This window comes from Carassius gibelio, chromosome B12, assembly GCF_023724105.1.
Source record: "Carassius gibelio isolate Cgi1373 ecotype wild population from Czech Republic chromosome B12, carGib1.2-hapl.c, whole genome shotgun sequence".
In the NCBI taxonomy this organism is placed as follows: domain Eukaryota; kingdom Metazoa; phylum Chordata; class Actinopteri; order Cypriniformes; family Cyprinidae; genus Carassius; species Carassius gibelio.
In genome coordinates, this window is record NC_068407.1 from 16,632,613 (window position 1) to 16,652,622 (window position 20,010).

Below are 20,010 nucleotides of genomic sequence, written 5' to 3' on the forward strand. Positions count from 1 at the left end.
GTCTTATGCAAGTTTTGCAATACACTTTTTAAAAATGTTCTCCTTTTCCCCAAATACTCATTGCCCCTTTTGTGGATTCTAACTCAGTTTTTAGAAATACTTCATGAATTTTAAAAATGTAGTTTCCCAACCCTGCTATCAATCACTCAGTATCACTAGCATCAGCTAGTTGTGCCATTTTAAAGGTTGTCAATCACAGTCTAGACATTGAGGCTGTGTTGTCAATGGCAACCTGGATTTCATCCGAACCTTCTGCTCGGCATCTGAAAGAGAGAGCCAGCTGGCGTTTTCACTAGCATTGGGCCATCCAAGACTTTGCTGTACTTTGTTATTATGAATATCTTGATTTTTATGCTGGTTCATTTAATATGAATCTTATGCTAATAGCTGTGACTGTTCAAAAGTAGTTTTATAGCAATGTCTGCTTTTGACACAAACACAACACACCTGTGAACAGAGAAAGAACCTGCTTTTGAGTCATGGAGAGACAAACCATTTATCCTGTCTGAATAATTATTTTAACAAATTTTTAAAGTTAATCTTGGAAACGTATTTTCATCATGATTCATAATGCTTTAAAATGAGTTAATTCTTTCATGTAAGGAAGCAGAACTTTGTTAGGCCAACACTATGTCACCATACAAGCAGTGTGACACTTTGTCCAGCTAATTTAACTTGCATTTTAATATTGTTGTGCTGTTAAAACAGCCAATGAAAAGTCAGTTTTTACATGCATTGCTAAAAAAAATACTGTGATCTGTGAACAAAAAGAATTGCATTCCTCTTGTTCATGATACTCTGTCATGGTTTCCCAATCGAATGTTGTTTGGTGTATTCAGTACATGGTAATAACTTTGGTTTTAAGCAGTTTTTTTAAAACATTTGCACAGCAGTTTTGATTCCTGTGCTGGGCAACCACTTCATGTTCCGTGTTCAGTGTAAACCACATGAGAACCACTGATCTATGCCTGCTGGTTTGGTTAAAATATTTGCATATGCATCAGCGATTGAACATGCACTGTGCCTTTGTTGCCCTCAGGGTGGCGCACTTGGAGAACTATTCATGCATCCTTCCAACTGCAGCACATTCTGCATTCTAGTGGTTTGCACTCACATTGTGTAGTTTGTAGGTTTCTACATGTAGGATATGGCGTGGTTTGGGTTCCACCTTCATTGTAATCTGATGTTAAAAGAGTTTGTTTTTTGGCCTTAATATTTAGCACTTATGAAATATGTGTTTGAATAGACCGATGGGACAGTTTATAAGTATGACTTTGATATTTGAAACCATTAAGATATGGCACACTAAACTGTTGTGTGTTTATATGTTAAAAAAATGTGGGTCACTGTTAATGTAAATGAACATGAGAGGACATTCATGGGACACTTCTGAAGACTGTTTGTTTGAAATAGTTTAATGTCTTCGTTTGTTTTATAGATCCGTTTACGATGATCAGCCCAATGCACACAAAAAGTTTATGGAGAAACTTGATGCCAGAATACGCAACCATGACAGAGAGATTGAGAAAATGTGCAACTTCCATCATCAGGGATTCGTGGACGCCATCACAGAGCTGCTGAAGGTCCGAGCAGATGCTGAGAAGCTGATGGTACGTGGAAATCATGATTAAATGTATTTTATGGATTAGTAACATATGCATTGATATTATTGAGAAATATATCTATATATAATTAATTTTGTTCTGCTAAATATTGTGGTAGTATCATGGTAGAATAATAGTATCAGGAAAAGGGAAAAAATAAAAAATAAATAAGATACACTGTTATGCTAAACAATGCTGGGTGATATAGAAAATGCACAACATATTCACATTGATTTTGCTCACAGTCCAAAATGAAATGAGCACTGCTGTGTTTTTGAATCCTGCTGAAAAGCAGTAATAGTAATATCTCTAGAATCAATTAAGTGGAAACCATACAAAATGTTTTATTAGTCCTTGACCCGTGTGTGCGGTTTACTACTTTGTATTTTTACTATGGATATAAAGGAAAAAAGATAAACTATTATTTATTGTGTTAATTTAGTGAAAAACATTGTGGATAAACTGGCCTTTCAACAAATTATTTACTGTGTTTTAACCAGTTTGGCAATTTTAGACTTTGTTATTATTATTATTATTATTATTATTATTATTATTCTTTATTATTATTATTGTTTGTTATTTGTTATTTTTAAATAGATTGACGTATGTGATCATTAGCTCCACCTCTAATGCAACTAGCCCTCGTAAAGACTTTGATTAGCTGAATCAGATGTGTTTAACTGTCAACCCTCTATGGACACCTTGGCAATTGAATTGTCATTGCCTCGTTAATTTTTTTTTGTTTACTCGTCAGACTGATATACTATTATTGTTTTCCATGGAATGAAGAGATACCCATGGTGTCAAGTTTGCCTTCACGATGGTTCAGGCTACGTTTACATGACAACGGTGTAGTCCAAAACGGAAACGTTTTTCACTTGCGTTTTTAAAAATATTTCACGTATAAATGACAACGTTTTCAAAAAGCTTTGTGTTTGCACATATCCGCGAATACGACCAAAAATACTGTATATCATATGCTAGGCCAGTAGTTGGCGCTATTACCTTGTTAGTAAACACTACCTGTAGGGAAGTGATGATTATATGGTGTATATGATGCGTCTCCGCTGTTGGTTGTAATATTGGTGAAGTAAATCCACACTTTGCTGAAGAAGCATTAGCAAACTCTTGAGCAGCAACAACAGTACCATGTACTCTGCCATTGTTGTGTATGTTTGTTTGCGCTTGTCTTTAAAATGACACATACTGTGCATTAGAGATTGACCGTCAAAATACTGTCATTTGAAAACATTGCAGTTGTGTTTTAAAATACAACAACAAGCACCACAAAACCATTTAAAGACGTGCATTTAGCGGTATCCTTGACGGGAAACAGTCAACAAAGTATAATGATCTCAAAAGTATGGCTCACTCTCTTAATTTTACCAGATGATCATAATCACATCTATTCATTTCACAGTCCTGCCACTAGCACTTTATTCAGACTAAAATCCCTTTAATTCGGGTGCGAAAGCTTTTTTTTCCAAGTGGCTTTTGCACATAATAATAATACCGTTGAAAACGCATTTTAAGATTATTAATTGATCATTAATTTAAACTACAAAATTATTGAATATTGGCATTCGTAAATGCAAATGAGTTGGATGGAAACCTGGCTATTGTCTGCATCAAACCATGCTTCCGAACAAATGTCATTCACCATTTTGGGCAGCTCCAGGACAGCTGTCTCTCCGAGCACTTTGCTGTCTGTCAGTGATGCGCGGGTCAATGTATTAATAACCCGCACCCGACCGACATTTTCAACTAACCCGCCCACAACTCGGACCGCAAAAAAAGGAAAAGAAAATATTGTACCCGACCCGCTTCCTGACCCGCAATTTTTAATATGTAGTAAATGCTCATCATATCGTCATTGGGCCATAGATGTAGGAACTACGCATAAAAAAGGAAAACTAAATAAAACTAAAACTAAAACAAAATCCTTAATATATTCTAATTTTGTCAAAAATTATTTTAAAAAATCGTCAATAAGCTCATAATTTGTTCTAAAATAGTCTAGTCTGGCTATGTCTATTTTTATGTTTCTGTTCAGCAGACATGAGCTTCGGGTTTGCGCATTTCTCCATATAGGCCTATTACGCTCCGTTCGCTCATTCCGTGGGGTCTCGCTCAACCCAGAATGGCCCGCTGGTTACAAAATATGCAAGGAGACATTTAATTGTTTAGTAATAATAAACTGGTGTTTTCTGTGTCGCTGCAAAGATTAAGTCGACAACGCCAGAGAGAAATGCACATTATGGATTAGCCTACATAATCAGAGAGTAGCCTATTTATTTTGGTTTTAATATTTTCATTTAAAAGTAGACATTTCAAGCTTTCTGTAATAGATAGCCTTATATTTCTCAAATCTGTGAGGCACACGCTGAGTTTCGGCGCCCTCCAGGTCACATGCAAGTGATCCTGCCGGCGCCTCATTACATTGTCTGTTATATATTTGCTTCTTATTTATAAAATACGGGCAATTAATTGATAAAACATTGATCAAAATTAAGATACAATTTATAGAAAACGAAAATCTTTATCTTAACAATCTGATTTTCTACAAAAAAATTATTATTATTTTTATTAGGCTATCATCATTATCATTATTATTATTATTATAATTAATGTTGAAAAGAGCTGAGAATATTTTTTCAGGTTTATTAGGGGGGATAAATTGAAAGAACAGCATTATTAAATTTGTTACAGTCACATTTATTTGTTACATTTATATTATTAACATCAAGCTTTTGAATGGTATAGTATTGTATATTGTTACTGAAACTTCATAATGTTTCACTTGATTATACATTTAGTCAGGAATTATATTTTGGTAACTAGTAAAATGTTTACAGGTTATGTGAAAACTAATACTACAAGTATATACATAAATAAAAAGAGACTTACTCATGTGAAAGTGAAAGTGAAAGTGAAGTGACATTCAGCCAAGTATGGTGACCCATACTCAGAATTTGTGCTCTGCATTTAACCCATCCGAAATGCACACACACAGAGCAGTGAACACACACACACACACACACTGTGAGCACACACCCGGAGCAGTGGGCAGCCATTTATGCTGCGGCGCCCGGGGAGCAGTTGGGGGTTCGATGCCTTGCTCAAGGGCACCTAAGTCGAGGTATTGAAGGTGGAGAGAGAGCTGTTCATGCACTCCCCCCACCCACAATTCCGTCCAGCCCGAGACTAGAACCTACAACCCTTCGATTGGGAGTCCAACCCTCTAACCATTAGGCCACGACTTCCCCTATGAGTTCCCCTCATGTTTATGATCTCTGCTGAATAAAGCACTTCATCCTTTTTTTCTGAGGAAATCCATTTCTCAAATCCTCAACCACATCACATCTTTTCGGGGGTTCATTATGTCTTATTGCTCTCATCGCGAAGCAAACAGTAAAAAAAAAAAAAAACTTGAACAGTATCGCTGTTTTTTCTTCTGTTATTGGCGTATTCAAGCCGCGCGCTTCAGTTTGAATCTGAATAGCGCATTCAGCGCGGGGGCGTGGTCACAGTAAATATAATGAAGGGAGACGTGAAAAACTAGACATCGCGTTGTTTTCATATGGATTACTTTATCACAGAATATCTGTTTTGGCAGCACTTGTTTAGTTTAAAAGTAGACATGTCAAGCTTTCTATAGATATCTCTCTCATGTCTCTTCGTTGAGTATTCACGGAGTTACAGTTCATTTTAATGACGTGTTTGTACATTACGATCATCGCAGACAGCACACCTTGTTTGTTATCTTTATTTTATAAGTGCACAAAGTTCTGTTGTTATTATGTCTGTATTCAAAAAAAGTAGACCCTTTACAGATTCGATTGATGTATTACTCTTAACTGTACGATCAAAACTGAAAGTGTAATTTAAGTTCTTTTCGTGGTTATACATGCGTTAATCGACTACATAGGGTTAAAAAGAGTTTTCTATAAAACAACACTTAATAAAGTCTTTAAAATCATGTTTTACCAAAAACAGGTCTTCACCTTTTCTCGTGCTGCTTTCATCTCTACGTGCAGACTGAGCTCGTGCGTCATCTTCGTGCCAGTTATTCAGCCAATAAAGTGTAGGCCTATGTATTTCAAAATTGTGTCTAGTACTATATTAATTACAAAGGTTTAATTGGCATCTATATTTCAAACGACCCGACCGACCGCGACCCGAATAACATAAAAAATATTTTTGAATGACTCGTAACCGCGGGCAACCGCGGGTGACCGCAGGCACCCGCTCATTTTGGATCAACCCGCGCATCACTGCTGTCTGTGAGCTGGGTGGAGTAACGGAGCCCTCAATAACGCTGCTGTGTTTGTGAGAGCTGCCAACTTCTCCACCCCATTTACAGAGTGAAATACTCTGACTACCTTTATCTCCCAGGAACGATATATATAAAATACATATTCATATATATATATAAAATACGTATATATACGTATATCGGGCCGACTGATATATCGGTTGACCTCTACTGTACATGTCTACATTCATGCACGCACATGATGTCACTGTTTTTAAAGATTCCTGTATTGGGTGTTTAAAGGAAATTATAACATTGCCCTTTTTCAGAAACTTTGCATTTTCAGTCCCCAAAACAGGCAAACCGCATAAAGTTTCCCATTTTTGTCTGAAAACGTTGTCGTGTAAACAGCCCCTCAGTTATTGCACGTTCATGGGGTTCAGACCTCATGCTGGAATCGCACGCCAATTCTCTTTAGCTCCCTTTCCACTTCCCAGAGTGAAATATGGTGTCCAAACGGCACAGGAGTGGTTCAACAATCCTCATAATTAGACCCACATTATATAAAGCATATTCAGATAACAAGAAAGCACATACGGTATCAATGAGGTCACTGGGCCCTCTTTGTTTCGCGAATAAATGAGATTTTTAATAAACTCGAAAATTGCGATGACCTAATGAGACTTAATATGTGGGAAAGTCTGCGGCCATGGGGTCCCTGCACCTGGGGCACTATACTGACGCAGTGGTGTGGAGGTCTTCACATTTGATGTTAATCAGCCACCCAGCGTTTGTGTTCAGCCGAAAGAAAAAAAAAAAAGGAAAGAAACAATGTTTAATTACCAGAAAATGCTATCCGCATTTTACCCCAGACAATGAATGGCACATAGAGCTCATTGAAGTTACCAACAAGGGACCAGTGGTCAATTGGGTCATTGATTTGAATTGTTTGACAGAGCCAGAGGAACAACCAAAGTTCAAAAATCCCAAGTAAATTTGAGAAGTTTGTCACAGAATCTGTTAGAAAGGGCTGTCAGAAGCGATTACCGGCCATAAAAGCTCCCCGCCGACCAAAAGTTCAAGTTCCCGCTGCACATTTAATTTGAATTTGCATGCCTTTGTTCTTGACTCCTCATGAAGTATGATCTGATTACAAGGGTGAGCAGTTACAACAGGGAATCGTGGGCTTATTTGTCTAACAAAAGTGATATTATGTTTTAAGGGCCAAGTGAGCGACACCAATCGAAGACTTCAAGACGCCGGACGGGAGGTATGGCACAGTCTGGCTTTGTTAGTATGTCTGCCGTTAGATGGGCAGAAGAAAAGAATGACGATTATGGAACAATAACGCAGAAAGGACTGTTTCGTTAATTGAGAGGGCTTCACAATCTTTGACCTTCCCTTATGTAAGGTGACGGCCCAAACGGAGGAGGTCATCCGCTGCCGCATTCAACAGAGGAACATGGCTACCACGGTGGAGAGGTTGCAGCTCTGCATTCCCGGTGAGATGCCGTATTTGCCCAAAGATCTCACCGTGTGACCTGTAACGGCTACTTTTTGGTGCTTGTTTCCCACAGATTTTGTTAGAAGACTATTAAAAACTATCCAGATACCATAAACGCCTATGTTCCCCGGTTTCTTGTTACAGTAATGAGTCCAGGTCCTCATGTGTTTATATTTTACAGTCTCTCTGGCTTAAAACTTGATACGACTGTTCCTAATTGCTTGGACAAACAAATGCTTTGTTTTTGCAGTGGTTTAATCAAGAAACCAAATGGATGATTCTGTAGATATGTGCAGTTAGGTTGTGGTTTCTTTTGAAAATAAATATAATTTTAGGAAATGGTTACAGTTCACTGAATGAAGATATTTTTTTTTTTATCTTTTTTAATCTTTTTAATAAATGGTCTTTTTTTGCTTGAAATCATGCTGTCTTATGTTTCTGCAGTCTTGGAAATGTACAGCAAATTAAAGGAGCAGCTTGAATTGAAAAGGTAACTTATTACTTATTTGGACTAATGTGAGTTTTTTTCTTTATTCCAAATCAGTCATGTTCATCAGTGGTGACAAAATAGGTTAGAATCTCTTTTTTATTCAGCTCAGAAGTTCAATGAAAGGTGCTGAACAGACAATGATTTTCATCCACCACATGATATTAAATTAAATATTATATGAGCTTTTAAGTAGGTTGAAGGTTTGTACTTTGCCCTCCAAATACAGTATAAAACTATTATTTTAGTGATTTGTTTCAGAAATAAAAATTAAATAAACACTCAATAAAATGTATAATAAATAAATGTAAAAAAAAAAGATTTACACTCAACAAGGCATGTTAAAAGCATGTTTATTCTAAATGGTGTCAGTATGTCTAAAGGGGGGGTGAAATGCTATTTCATGCATACTGAGTTTTTTTCACTGTTAAAGAGCTGGATTCCCATGCTAAACATGGACAAAGTTTCAAAAATTAAGTTGTACATTTGAAGGAGTATTTCTGTTCCCAAAATACTCCTTCCGGTTTGTCACAAGTTTCGGAAAGTTTTTTTCGAGCATGGCTCTGTGTGACGTTAGATGGAACGGAATTTCCTTATATGGGTCCTGACGCACTTCTGCCGGAACTGATCAGACTGATCAGAGCGAGAGCGTCGCGAAAAGTCACAAAAGAAGTGTGTTTTTGGTTGCCAGGGCAAGACAACCCTGCACAGATTACCAAAAAAAAAAACGCATTAAGGGGCCAGTGGATGGATTTTATTTTTACAGAGCATCAACGGAGTTGTGCAAGTGTTTGTGTTTGTTCCCTGAATTTCGAAAATGCTTGTTTTACAAACAAGGCCCAGTTTGACGACGGATTTGCACATCGTTTATTTCTTAAGGATGATGCAATCCCAAGGAAAAAGGGTCATGATCGTGTGTTGGAACCGCAGGCGGTGAGTAAAACTGCTTCAAATATCTCTGCCTTCTTGTTGGTGCGTCCCCTCCCATGCCAGAGACCCGGGTTCGAGCCCCGCTCGGAGCAAGTCGTTGCTGCTGCTGCTTTCGTTCAGGTTCAGCCTCTGGATCTGATTCTGGATCATAAATAAACGCTGAATCTGACTGTTAGCCATGGTTTGTTTTGGATGATGGATTTTCCCTCACGGTAAAGTCGCAGCTTCCAAACGCTCTCAACGCAAAAGCCTACTGCCGCTCGTGATTCTTTAGCTCCGCCCACACGTCACGCTTCCAGTCGGTCGTGTTTTTCCGGGAAGAATCGGTACAGGCTATCTTTCTCTTATGAATATAATAAAACTAAAGACTTTTTGGATTTATGAAGGATGCAGTACTACTCTATAGGTACTCAAGATTAACAGGATATTGAGTGAAAACGAGCATTTCACCCCCCCTTTAAGAGAAAGGGTCATTTTTAATTATCGACAACCCTAATTTTCACATAAATTAAAGAAAAAAAATTATCATCTTCATGTATATCTACAGTATGATAATAAGTGAATGTGTGAGCTTGATCAGTGTCTACAAAACCACAGTTAGTGTAAAATACGAGAAAAATTAAGATACTATTTATAGTTTGTTGTAGAAAGGGGTCCAAATAAAGTCCCAATTTGAAAGATTTTTTTAATGGTGTGAAAGTCATGCAATACGAGGGTTGTACCCAAAACAGCAGAATATTATATAATTGGTTACTCCGAAATTAAATTCTTTAATAAAATAAATAGACATTAGAATTTTTTATCATTAAAAATTATCTATTTTATATGTATGTATGCAATTTAAAAACTGTAAATAGAAAGAGTGCGATAAACTGCATTAGTTTCCACCAAAATCAGTATTGTATCTGGTCGGTATAGAAAAGTACATTTTTTACATTTTTACGCAAAATACGATATCCGCCGAGTTTTTTTCTAAACTGCGACAAATGCCAGTCTTCTTTCTCTGCAGAACATGATATATCGACTCAACCAATCACATCGCACCATTCCACACACTCCAGACAGTAATGGTGGTGCTTTGAATACACCCGGCATCCTAGTTTTCCTCATCTACTTTGTACTTTGAGATCAACGAACAAACTTAGAGCTGCAGGATAAATCACATATGATTGTCATGCGCATCTTGCCAGTAAAGCCGGTTCAGTGATAAATCTTCATTTTGTGCTTTCAAATGGAGCGGCATTTATTGCATTTAAATGGATTTATTCAACTTGTTATATATAATTTTTTTTTTTTTTTTTTTAATCTAAAAATGCTTAAACCTCTTAAAAAGAAGTGTTCAGTCATCTCCTAGAATGAAGGAATCAGTGTAAGGTCACATTTAGAGCCCTGCACGGGCCTCAAATCTAGGCCCGAGCCCGGCCCTGGCCCGAGACGCTCAGGCCCTAGCCCGACCCATGTCCGACAGCTCATCAGAATTATCAGCCCGAGTCCGACACGAGCCCATGTTATTTATTTATTTATTTATTTATTTTATTACACAGAGGGAGCCTGTCCTATTTGCAACAATTAAAAAAGGTGGCAGTTTTGTGTTATGTTTCTTTTCGTTTCTTTATCAAGTTAATTTAGTTTTAATTTTGTTTTAAATGACTATTAACGTTAAACAGCCGAGCCGACAGCGAGTAGCCTAAAACATATTTAATCAATTAAGCATCTCAAATTAACGCTAATACTTTACTTGGCTACAATAAAATCCATATATAAAACACTTCAAGCATATCACACAGACAGTTAGTTTAATAAATGTTTATTTATTAAACCACAGTGAGTAAAATAAAATAAAAAAATGAAATACTGAAGCAGGCTCGCAACAGCACTCGCAAACGAAATGAGAAATAGCCTACAATCTAAACAAATTAAATTAATTAAAAACAAACTTGCAGGTTGTCTTACCTCAAAAAGGCACCACAGAACATGTCCATTATTTTTTCCATTAGTTTCCAACAGTTAAACGAAAATAAAGTCCAGTCAAATGAAAAGTTAGAACAGTCTCTTACAGAGCATCGTGAAGGTTTTAACCCCGTCCTCCTCTCTTCCCGCTGCGCTGAAGACACGTTCATTGCTGCTGCTGGCGGGACATTAAACACAGAGCGAGTCAGTCTTGACAGTCGCGGTAGCAGGGTCTCGTGCTGTTTACATTAATTTACATTACTTTAGAGGCCTATAATAGCTACTACTACAATAAGTGGATATAAGTGAAGTGTAATCGTGGGTCGCACTGACGGAAAAGCGCGCGTGCGTGAGACTGCCATGTCAGTATGTCAGTTTAATTATAACTGGTTGAATTATCAGATTATGAAAGTTATGAGGTTATGAAATGTATTTCTATGTTTGTTTTTCTATCATCGACGTCAGCTTCTCATTTTTTACGTAAAGTCTAAAAATATAAATAGAAGGATAACCCAAAAAAGGCCCGAGGCCCGGCCTGCATGTGAGCTATAACGTGAAAATTGGCCCGAAGCCCGGCCATAGGGGAATAAATAAGTCGGGGCCCGTCGGGCTCGGGCTGAAATGCAGAGCTCTAGTCACATTGAGCTAGAAAATAATGACCCTTCTTTGTCCATGAATGTCTACTTAGTCAGTCATAACACATCATGAATAAATAAACTATTCAAACGCAAAGACAATTGACCTTGTGTGTGCCCTTCTTCACAGCACTGCCCTGTACCAGCAAGCCCATGACAGGCCATCTCCAAATTGAGGCAATTAGTGCAACGTGTTTTTCCATTAATCTGTGTGTCACCACGGCGTGCTAATGACTAGGCTGGGACATGGTCTAATCAGACAGGGATTCTTTCACAGTTCACATGTAGCACTCGCTGAGAAGGGCGCCACTTTGGCCTTCCACATGGACGCACGCGCACTTCAGAGCGTTGAGGTCAGGGAGCATTCAGAGGCACCGGCTACTGTGGTACAAGTTAATAAGTGTATAAGAGCATTGAATATGGAAAGACACAAGTGCACGAGTTTTGTATTTTAGAGCCCATGTTGCATACATAATACTTGATATATTTTGAATAATTATGATTTGTTTTTTAAATTCTTTTATGCTTACAGTAAAGCAACTATTTTCTTTTCTTTTTATTATTATCAGCTTTGAAAACAGTTGTGCTGCTTTTTTAAAGATTCTTTTTCATGAACAACAACAACAAAAAACAGCATTTATTTGAAACTGAATTTTTTTTTTTTTTTTCAGTTTTTACTGTCACTGTTCATCAATTTAATGCATCCTTGCCAAATAAGAGCATTCATATATTTATTTATTTACTTATGTTAAATCTTACTTAGCCCAACATTTTTGCCGGAGACTGGAGTAATGATACTGAAAATTTACTTTTGCCATCACAAGAATAATTTTCGTTTTAAAATGCATTCTGTTAGAAACCAGTTATTTTTAATTATACGAATATGTATTAATATTTCACAGTGTTAAGTTTTTACTGTGTTTTTTATTAAGTAAATGCAGCCTCAGTGAGACTTGTTTTCAGAAACAGAAAAATGGTTTAAAAATGGTTAAAAAAAACCTATGCTTTCCCATGACTTGATTGCGGCATAATTCCATAAATTTGGCCACTACACTAATTGATACAAGCAAAATATATTATAAGTTGGGTGTGAAGAGCACAGGAATACAAGCCGTTAATAAACTTTTGTGTATGTTGTGGTAGTATTGTAGTTATTCAGTGCTGATAAACAACCACCTGTGGCCACACAGTTGCAAAATTGCTTATCAACAACATTTAATATCAACAGAAATTTTTCTTGTCTTTTGTTTTCTTTAAAAAAAAAAAGTTAACCTTGCAACAGAAGTGAACAGGGGATGGATTTTACAGAAATTTCAAGCTTTTAATTTTATAAAAACGCTTACACTAATTCTCCTCTTAAAACTTGTTTGAGCTGTAAAGTTGTTCTTGTAATTTTTAGTTATTTTAGGGTTTTATGGCAATAGACTTGTGAACAGACTCTTCACACTAAAATCATGTTAGGGCACATATGGTTTACATCTAGTGGCTGTAGTATTGAAACGTGAGTTCAGAGTTCACTTTCATCATGGTACAAGCTGACAGTGATTCTCTTAGCCTGAGATATGATTTTTATAGATACTTCAAAGTATGCCGTAATACAATTACAATTTAATTAGATTTATTATGATATTATGTACTTAATTTTCAGTTACATTTTTATTAGCGCTCAAATGCAACACAATCTTTTAATTTGGCTCCTTCAGAATTGCTAATACTATATCCCTAATGGTTGTTATAACTTATAATAATAATAATAATAACAATTATAACTTATCAAATATTTAATGACACCTCTGTCAAATGTATAAAACAGTCGATGAACATAAGTGTCAAAATAAAGGTGCAAAATAGGAACAAAATAGATATCATTGTTTGTGTGTGTTCTGTGTTGTCATTACATTGTTTCATTATTCATTTGATCAATGCATCACTCCATATCAGCGTTTCATCGTAGCCTTTATTGATCATCACATTGCTGTTATCAGATTGATGTTTCAGTGATTTTAGGGGGCTTCAGGGACTAGTAAACTGGTGTCTCACATGATTATTTTCCTTTTCAGATACTACTCTGCATTGAAAACCATGGAGCAGCTAGAAAACACTTATATTCCCAGAGTGAGCCAGTACAGGTTCTGCCAAATCATGGCTGAGATGCTTCCTAAACTCCGAGAGGAGATTAAAGAGATCTCCATGTCCGACCTAAAAGACTTTCTGGAGAGTATCCGAAAGCACTCGGATAAAATTGGTGAAACCGCAATGAGACAGGTAGTATTTTATTTTATTTTAGGCTGTTGTAAATCTAGATTCCAAAATCTAAGCTATGGTTGCTTCCCGAGACGGATTCTTATAAGTGACTGATTTTGAGGGCTATACAGGTGTCTGCATGTCCATGCATAATGCATTGGATGATAGATTCATTGATCATAGGTTTCAGAGCTTGCTGTTTGCATGTTAATGCTGCCTACCTTGTAGAACAGCCTGAGCAAAACCCTGATGCTTTAAAATATTTTATGTAGACACCTGGTTTTGAAATGTAGATAATGTGTACTAAATATTTTTGCACACGTATATATATAAATATAGTTGCAGTGAGAGGCTGTTGACTTTGTAGTTGAGCTTATCTTCATCACCTTGTTCTCTCAGGCTCAGCAGCACCGTACGTTTAACAGTGAAGTGCAGAAGCAGGTGACTCTGAGCTGTGCCAAACCTATGTATGGCCGAACACCTCTCCATCACAACGGCCTGAGCGCAGAGGCAGCGGATGAAGAGGAGATGGATGAGGAGGTACATTCTAAGAATATTTAGCATCATCAAGGCCAAAATAAACATGAAGCTCCATACCTTACCCCTGCTTTATGTATGACATCAACATCAAGATCTTCTAAAAAAAAAAAAACTTCCTGATTTCCTCCGAATTTCCAAAATTATATTTGACAAAGAAAATTCATTTTGAATCATTATATTTTTTTATAAATGCAAATATTTTCCTCTGATGCTTGTTAATAATATTTCATTAATGTATCAATTTACTGTTACAGTAAAAAGTAAAAATTAGAGCTGGGCAAGTAAACACGCTAATGTCACGTTACCGCATTAATTAATGCAGACAATTATTTTATTGCATTTTTTTTGGAATTATTAATATATTGAAAGCCCGTTGCTCACTGGCTCTGAATTATGATTAAAATTAATGGTTAAAAATGCCTAGTGCGAGTACACCATGAATTGAGATTTACAATAAATATTTTAACTGCTACTATGTAAAAGGAATACTGCAGTAAAAAAAGCACCTTATTTGTTTAAAGTGTATGCTAACCAAATATTATTTCACTTTTGTTCATGTAGCAGTACTTTTAAAGGTCCCATGACATGGATAATTGTCTTTTTTTAAATGCGTTTTTAATGTTTCCTGAGGTGTACTTCTATTGGTAGTATGATTTTTACATTTAAAATTTAAAAATAGAAGTCGTTAGGGATGGGCGATATGGCCTAAAATCCATATTGCGATATACATTGCAGACTCTTGCGATAACGATATATATTGCGATATATAAATTATAATGGAACCATTTCAGAACAGGTTACACAGACCCTTAGGAAAGCCAAACTGCTAAATGTTTTTTTTTTTTTTAAGAAATAAAGAAACGCATGTTGTTTTGATTACATTTATTGTGCAAAAGCAAAACTGTAATTCTACAACAAAATGTTGCAGATAAATAAGTCTTTCCTTCTAAAAGACACTATACTTAAAGTCCTTGGTTCTTAAATGCCACTCAAGTTGCAGAGAACAGAAAAACTGGTGTCTTTTTAATTAAGGAACATACACTGTACTGAAAATACTTCCAGTATAAATTAGGCAAAGAAAATTATTTTGTGTAAATGCACAGATACTTTAAATAAAAACATATTTCAAACCTGCAGCCGAGGTAACGCATTTGGTTTTAAACATTTTGTTCTCCTAATGAAATTAAAACTGGTGTCTTGTTAATAAAGGAACGGACACTGTGAATTAGGGATATACTTCCGGTATAAGGCATGGCTATTTTAAATAAAGAAAATTCTTCCAAGTGTAGTGCACATAAACTTCAAATGAAAACATTATAAAGTGCTAAATGAAAGCACAAAATAAATAAATAACATATTTCAGTATAAGGAACATATACGTCAACTAAAGAAAAGTTTTAAAGTATTAAAGTTTCTCTACAGTAGTGCCATGCCATATATAAAGTAAAAAGTGCAAATGTAGTTTTAGTTATTTTCTTAAAAGGGCACAAAATATGCTAAGAACAGGAAAAACTGTCTGGTGTCTTCTCAGTTAAAAAGCAACAACAACAAACCCTAAAGTCAGGCACTCACTGAGATTTTGTTTAATACACACCATTTGTCATTTGTTAAGCCCTAAAGATTATTAGCCAGGAACACAAGCTTGTCCACAGTCTCTGGCTTCAACAGAGACCGGTGGCATGTAACAATGTTGCCACCAATGCTAAATGCCCTTTCCGAAGGAGCACTTGTGGCCGGGATACAGAGATATTTCTGGGCCAGTCTAGCCACCCTTGGAAAATTAGCTTGGTACAGCCGCCACCAGTCCAGTGGATCAGTCTCTCCATCAACCTGCATTGTCTGCAGGTAACTTCTTAGCTCCACTTCGATGGCCTCTCGGTCAGCGAGAGCAGCTGTGCCATCGGAGGAGGCCTTTTTGAAAAAGCTTCCCAGGCTCCGTTTTACCTTCTTTGATTGACTCTCAACAGCTACTTCAGCAGCTTCAGCACCATCAGCTGCAGCTTCTGTGCTTGTGTGTGGTAGTGGCTCTCTGACCATTGCAGCTTGCACCTCCAACAGTGACAGAATTTCTGCTACCGCTCTGGTCTTGATGAACTCCTGGCGGTCATCAGCTATATATGCATCTTTAAACCGTGGGTCGACCAAGGAGGCCATATCCAGCAGGTCAACCGTTTTTGGGTCAGAGTACTTCTCGTTTAAGTACTCTAGGATGACTCTTTTCATGTCCTTGGTCAGCTCGGTGTCATCATCAGCTGCAGCAAGAACAGTGTTGTTGAAAAGATGGAGAACAGGTTTGACATACGACACACTAACATAATCTTCACCAGACAGCGCGTCTGTGAATTCCAGCAGTGGGCCGAGGGTCCGGCTTATAGATTCCAACACATCTGTATCTTGCCAAGTGGGTACCAGGTGTTTGGTTTTCTTGTCTGCTTTCAGTACCTGTGATAGTGCCTTCTCTTGTTCAAGCACCCTCTGGATCATCATCTGGCGTGACCCCCACCTTGTTGGTGTTTCTGTGATGAGCCGATGAAAGGGAAGATGGTGCTCTGCCTGGGCTTTCTTCAACTCTTTTCTTCTTTTCCAAGAGTATGAAAAGGCACTCACAATCTTCTTGCATACGCCAACAGCACGGTCAGTTCGGGGGTCTTTCATACTTTTTTCTGTTGACAAATTTGTAAGATATTATTAGTTAATTTCATCTATAATCTCTCTCTCTCCCCACACACACTGAACAACCATCATTACAACTATTGAAATGTTTGATTAGGATTGTATAAACAACATTTAACACATATGCAACATTAAAATAGCATTGGGTAAACAACTGAACAGAGGCAAATTCTACATATTTAAACGCAAATGCAACATTACTATGCAGTAATATAGGCAACTACTACAGTATAACTTTTAAAATATTATAATTATGCACTATTATAATTATATATATATATATATATAATTTTTTATTTATTTATTATGCATATGCACATTTTTTTTTACCTACCGATGGCGAGGTGCAGCCTGTGTCCAAAGCATTGCAGCCTGGTCCAATCATTCAGAGACGCTGCCTTGACCACGTTCGTTCCGTTATCAGTAGTAATGCAAACTTGGCTTTCTTCTTTAAAACCCCATGACTCAAGCGCTTCCTTGAGTCCTTGTGCTATCTCCTCGGCCGTATGTTCAGCGGGGAAGTACGACGTCTGCAAACACCGGCTGCCAAGATTCCAATCATCCGTTATATAGTGAATGGTCAGACTGAGGAAAGGCTCCATGGTACGGCTCGACCATAGGTCCGTTGTAGTAGCAAAGTATTTCAAGTCACACAGCTCTTTTTCAACATTTTCGCGGAGCTCGGCATACAATTTTGGCATCTCGGTTTCTGTGAAGTATTTGCGGCTTGGCACCTCATATCGTGGATCAATAGCTCTGATCATGGCTTTAAAGCCGCGTCTCTCTACCGTTTGAAAAGGGACCATGTCCTTACACAAGTAAACAGTTATGGCCCTGGTAATTTCAATCCATCGCGGGCTCTTCCTAATATATGGAGTACCTTTTGAAAATGACTGTTGGATTGAGGTTTGGATCAGTTCCTGTTTTTTCTGTCCTGCGTTCTTCGTACTGGACTTTGCGCTTGGCTGCATTGCCTGGCAATGCTGGTATTCAACGACATGTTTAGTTTTGAGATGGTAGAACAGATTAGTCGTGTTACCGCTCTTAGCTGGAACTTTTGCCCCACACACTCTACAGAGTATATTTTTCTGCTGCTCGTCGGACGGCTTAAATCCAAACCAAGTCCAAATAATAGATGTTGCACCGGTCTTTTTCACGAGCTCCTCTGTTTCGCTGACGTTTTCAGCCATGTTTATTAAAGATGACGATGAATATGATGATTCGTTGCAGCCGGCTGCAGCTCGTGGCTCTAAATTTCGCGGGTAGGTTGCGTCATCAACATGCATTATCGCGATAGTGCAATAGAATTAAAATCTCTATCGTAGGCCAATTTTGTATCGTTTATATCGCATATCGTTTATATCGCCCATTACTAGAAGTCGTTGTTATATCCTGATTTTAGCCCTCTGGCTTGAATGCTCTGTTTGAAGGGGCGTGTCTGCTGTGAGACTCTGTTGTGATTGGCTGACATCTTTGCATTAGAAATGTGTATTACCGTATTTTCCTGAATATAAGTCACACTTTTTTTCATAGTTTGGCTGGTCCTGCGACTTATAGTCAGGTGCGACTTATTTATCAAAATTAATTTATCATGAACTCTCGTGGCTGTAGACGGTAATGTTTTCTCTTGGTTCTAAATAAATACGACTTATAGTCCAGTGCGACTTATATATGTTTTTTTCCTCATCATGACGTATTTTTCGACTGATGCAACTTATACTCAGCTGCGACTTATAGTCCGAAAAATCCGGTACATGTGGAACCCCACTCAAATTACTTTTACTAGTTTTTTTATATATAACAGCTGTTGAGATTAACGAATCGTGGAAGTGTTGATTATAGCATTATTTTTTAGATCTTTTCCCATCACATGAAAGGCTGCAGTGATGAGCATTGAGTAGACAGAGTCTGTTTATCGCATGAATGCAGTGATCTCGTCATTGCAATGCGTTTTCTCTCACAAAGTGCTTTCACCACTACTAACAGCAAACACAATATCGACATGAATACAGTAAGAGCTTCGTTGTGCAGCATAACAGCATCATTCATTATAACGACAGTTTGGGCAGGTGTGCAGATATACTGGCGATGTCTGACAGCTCCGAAAAAATAAAGGGAGCATTCTTTGATCGCTCTCTGTAGTTAAATCACAATTTAAATATCAGATTTTTTTCATGTTACTAAGAGAAACAACGTGAAGTTGATCGTTTAGTCACTGGCTTGATTCACTCATGCATAAACAGTATTAAACGATTTAGAAAGAAAGTCTGTGTGAACTTGAATAATTAGCTACCCATCAGAAATCACTGATCACAGATCAGGCATTAATGAACACTGTTACTCACTGTTTGTGGCGATGCTGTCAAATCCATATTGTAAAAGTCTGTTTGTAAAGCCTGTGCTGACATTGCGACTGAATTAAATGAAAATGTTTGGGCGGGCAAAGCAGAGAAAGGGGAGGTAACTTTCCCCTTATGACATCATAAGGGGAAGATTCCAATCGGCCCATCTGAGCTCTTGTTTTCTCAAAGGCAGAGCAGGACACCCAGGGCTTGGTGTACACCTATCGAAATCTCTAGCCACTGGGGGACCATAGACAGGCTAGGGAAACTCATATTAATGTTAAAAAACCTCATAAAGTGAAATTTTCATGTCGTGGGACCTTTAAATCACAAAAGAGCACAATACACTACTTGATGTATTATTGTATTAAATGTATTATTGAATTTTGTGCATAACAATGTGATTCATTGAAATTAAAAAAATAATCTTTACCCAGCACTATTAAAAATACATTTAAAACCAACATAAAAATGTGGTAAAACTGTGTAAAGGCAGTACAACAATTCCTATGATGCATAAATACATAAATTAGACTTTTAATAATGCTCATTTGCTTAATACTTATATAAAATATTATATTATTAATTAAGTTAACGCATCACTGTTCAATCCATTGCCATTAAAGTCATTTGGGTCAGGAAATGTTTCTTAAACCTTGTCGGTTTTCTTTTTAAGGTCTTGACGGCGCAGGATCTGGTGGATTTTTCTCCAGTCTACCGATGTCTTCACATCTACACTGTTTTGGTAATTCCCAGCATCTCTTTTACTACAGATGTGCTGTGCACACAGTGAACAACCAATATATCAACAGCCTGTCTCCATAACATGTTATGAAAGTCTATTTG

At 37.3% G+C, this 20,010-nt stretch overlaps 2 protein-coding genes across 6 annotated transcripts in view; one reads left to right on the forward strand and one right to left on the reverse strand.

The window, feature by feature from the left end:
- LOC127969094 (exocyst complex component 6-like) overlaps positions 1-20,010 on the forward strand; it is a 71,216-nt gene that overhangs the window by 16,258 nt on the left and 34,948 nt on the right. For 4 of the 5 annotated variants that reach the window (XM_052570773.1, XM_052570775.1, XM_052570772.1 and 1 more), the window contains exons 2-8: positions 1,439-1,610; positions 7,082-7,129; positions 7,271-7,361; positions 7,808-7,853; positions 13,426-13,630; positions 14,009-14,149; positions 19,841-19,909. In XM_052570773.1, the coding sequence (XP_052426733.1) occupies positions 1,439-1,610; positions 7,082-7,129; positions 7,271-7,361; positions 7,808-7,853; positions 13,426-13,630; positions 14,009-14,149; positions 19,841-19,909 (772 nt within the window). Of the gene's footprint in view, positions 1-1,438; positions 1,611-7,081; positions 7,130-7,270; positions 7,362-7,807; positions 7,854-13,425; positions 13,631-14,008; positions 14,150-19,840; positions 19,910-20,010 lie in introns of those variants that run through there. The other variant, XM_052570776.1, reaches the window with a different exon arrangement.
- LOC127969095 (E3 SUMO-protein ligase ZBED1-like) lies at positions 15,088-18,172 on the reverse strand. Its single transcript, XM_052570777.1, has 2 exons — positions 17,157-18,172; positions 15,088-16,812 (listed from the first exon to the last, which is right to left on the reverse strand). Exons 1-2 carry the CDS (start codon positions 18,106-18,108, stop codon positions 15,764-15,766), a joined length of 2,001 nt encoding a protein of 666 aa, XP_052426737.1. The 5' UTR covers positions 18,109-18,172; the 3' UTR covers positions 15,088-15,763.